General features: G+C 49.7%; 1 protein-coding gene across 1 annotated transcript; it reads right to left on the bottom strand.

Moving 5' to 3' along the window:
• Positions 1-318: 318 nt before the first annotated feature.
• On the bottom strand, positions 319-1527 carry LOC125547188. The gene is made up of 3 exons (XM_048711170.1): positions 1176-1527; positions 850-1080; positions 319-662 (listed from the first exon to the last, which is right to left on the bottom strand). Exons 1-3 carry the CDS (start codon positions 1525-1527, stop codon positions 319-321), a joined length of 927 nt encoding a protein of 308 aa, XP_048567127.1.
• Positions 1528-1952: the final 425 nt, after the last annotated feature.

The raw sequence follows: 1952 nt of genomic DNA, 5'->3' as shown, positions 1-1952 counted from the left end.
TATGTTCAAAGATTCAGTCACAGGAACAGAATTCAGAAGTGGGTGAAAATGTAGCCAACATTGTCTACTAGAAAATATAAGCACCGGACTGCATCGTTAAGAGGTAATACAAAGGAATCATGCACATAGACAAAAGATAGCATCAACCACAATAATGATCCAGTTAATACATCAACAAGAAAGCTAGTATGCTCACAGAGGATCCAGTTAATACATACTGCAGCTCATGTGGATACAGAGAACTAGGCTGTTAGAAGCATCACCACACTCATAAACAGCCCTCGGCTGAAAAGCTAAATAATACTCAGAACATAACCATCAGGTGAGATGAAAAGGCGAAGCATTGACAACATAACCCTCTAGTGCCGGAAAGAAGGTATGTGAAACTAGAGATTGTTTGAGCCGAAGTAGAGTAGGACATAGGAATCTGCGATGGATATTAGCAATCAACTTGCCATCCATGTCAACCTGAAGTAGCCAGTTACCTTCAAATTGAATCAGCAGGAGCACGTCACCATCCCAAGATGCGGCCACCAGATCGAACCAACCTCCAGAAGTTTGAAATTGCCCCATGATCTCTGCAATTGGCAATTCAATCCGACGGTGTAAGGCCCATACTTCACCTTCATAGTCCTGCATCACCCAGATATCTACAATGTTCTCTTTTTCATTAAAACAGAACATGCCAAGCAAGCATGTCACTCATCTCAAACAGGTCAGCATGGTCATCTGCTGAAACAATCGGAGAGCGCATCTGCCAGAACAACTCGTCGGTGGTGTCAAATACAATTATCATGGTGTCTGTGTGCCAATGCAAGCTATCATGGAAAAAGACAGATGCAGGGGAACTCATCAGTTCCTTGTCATCAGGGCAGCCTATGTGCCTGGGCGGTTGGCCAGAGCCTAATGTGTAGAGGTAGCAGCCATCATTCCTCATCTTTTGGACTATGTACAGCAATAATCTGTAGTCTCCGGTTGGTCTGTGTGAGTACATCCCTAAGAGCCCGAAGCCATCAAGCTGGTGGAGGGGAGCATATTGACGAGTGCCCGGGTTGCAGATGAAGGTCGTCACCGCGTAGCCTTCACCCCTCTTATTCCAGGTGCGTAAGACGAGGAGGCCGTCACAGCAGGCCTCGAGAGAGATGTCGGAGGCGCCATCAAGTCGGGCGACGGACTGGAGCTTGTCGGCTGCCTTTGGTCGTAGGGTATGATGTCTATGGACTTGATGTCGTCGCCGACGCTGCAATTATAATGTTTGCTGTAGAGGAGGGGGAGGGCGGGCTGGCGGGCATGGTGGGCGAGGAGGAACTCAGGGGTGGAGGTGGCACGGCGCCACGCGCAGACAGCGCGGCAGCGGAGGAGGGTTTTGGGGGGCAGGCGGACGAGGATCTCCCGGATGGAGATCTCATCCGGGAGGGCGTGGAGGAGAGGCATCACTCCTGCAGCCTCCGCCATGATCCGCCTCAGACGAGTGGTGGCGACCTCATCCGGGAGGAGAGGCAGCGATCCGGTTGCAGTTTCTGCCATGGTCGATGGTGTGAGGGAGCTCTCGATCTCGTCTTCTTCTCTCTCGGAGACTAAAAAATTGGAAAATCTCTTGGCGATTTGTTCTCTGGCCGACGGGATACGCGTTCAGTGCGGAGACGTGGGCAATTTCAAACTTCACCTGTGAGGCTAGGATGCCTCAAGTGCCTGGATCAAATCCTTTGGACAAGCTGACGGCCTTTCACTTCATAAAATTAAATTGTTTTTTTAAGACGGTCCTTCAGGGCCCGATTCATTTAAAAAGGTTGAAGAGAATTACCCGATTAATTAACGGAAAACCAAGCAAAGACCGTCATAACTCGTCCGCAAAAATAAGGCACACAAGTTGACCTAGCAACCCACACAAGAACGCAAACACGCCGACGAGGAGAAAAGCGTCGTCAAGGTTGCAGCCCAGTGTCATCGTC

The sequence above is a fragment of the Triticum urartu genome, chromosome 3, assembly GCF_003073215.2.
Source record: "Triticum urartu cultivar G1812 chromosome 3, Tu2.1, whole genome shotgun sequence".
Lineage (NCBI taxonomy): Eukaryota > Viridiplantae > Streptophyta > Magnoliopsida > Poales > Poaceae > Triticum > Triticum urartu.
The sequence above is the reverse complement of the archived record's forward strand: the minus strand, read 5'-3'. Positions and strand labels throughout refer to the sequence as shown.

Bases quoted from the DNA above. Each gene is read 5' to 3' on its own strand.
- LOC125547188 (XM_048711170.1), bottom strand. From the start codon at position 1,527: ATGGCAGAAACTGCAACCGGATCGCTGCCTCTCCTCCCGGATGAGGTC. The intron at 1,081-1,175 runs GTCCGTCGCCCG...AGAGGGGTGAAG, and splicing joins AAGGCAGCCGACAAGCTCCA to GCTACGCGGTGACGACCTTC. The intron at 663-849 runs GTTCCCCTGCAT...TTAATGAAAAAG, and splicing joins TGATGACAAGGAACTGATGA to AGAACATTGTAGATATCTGG.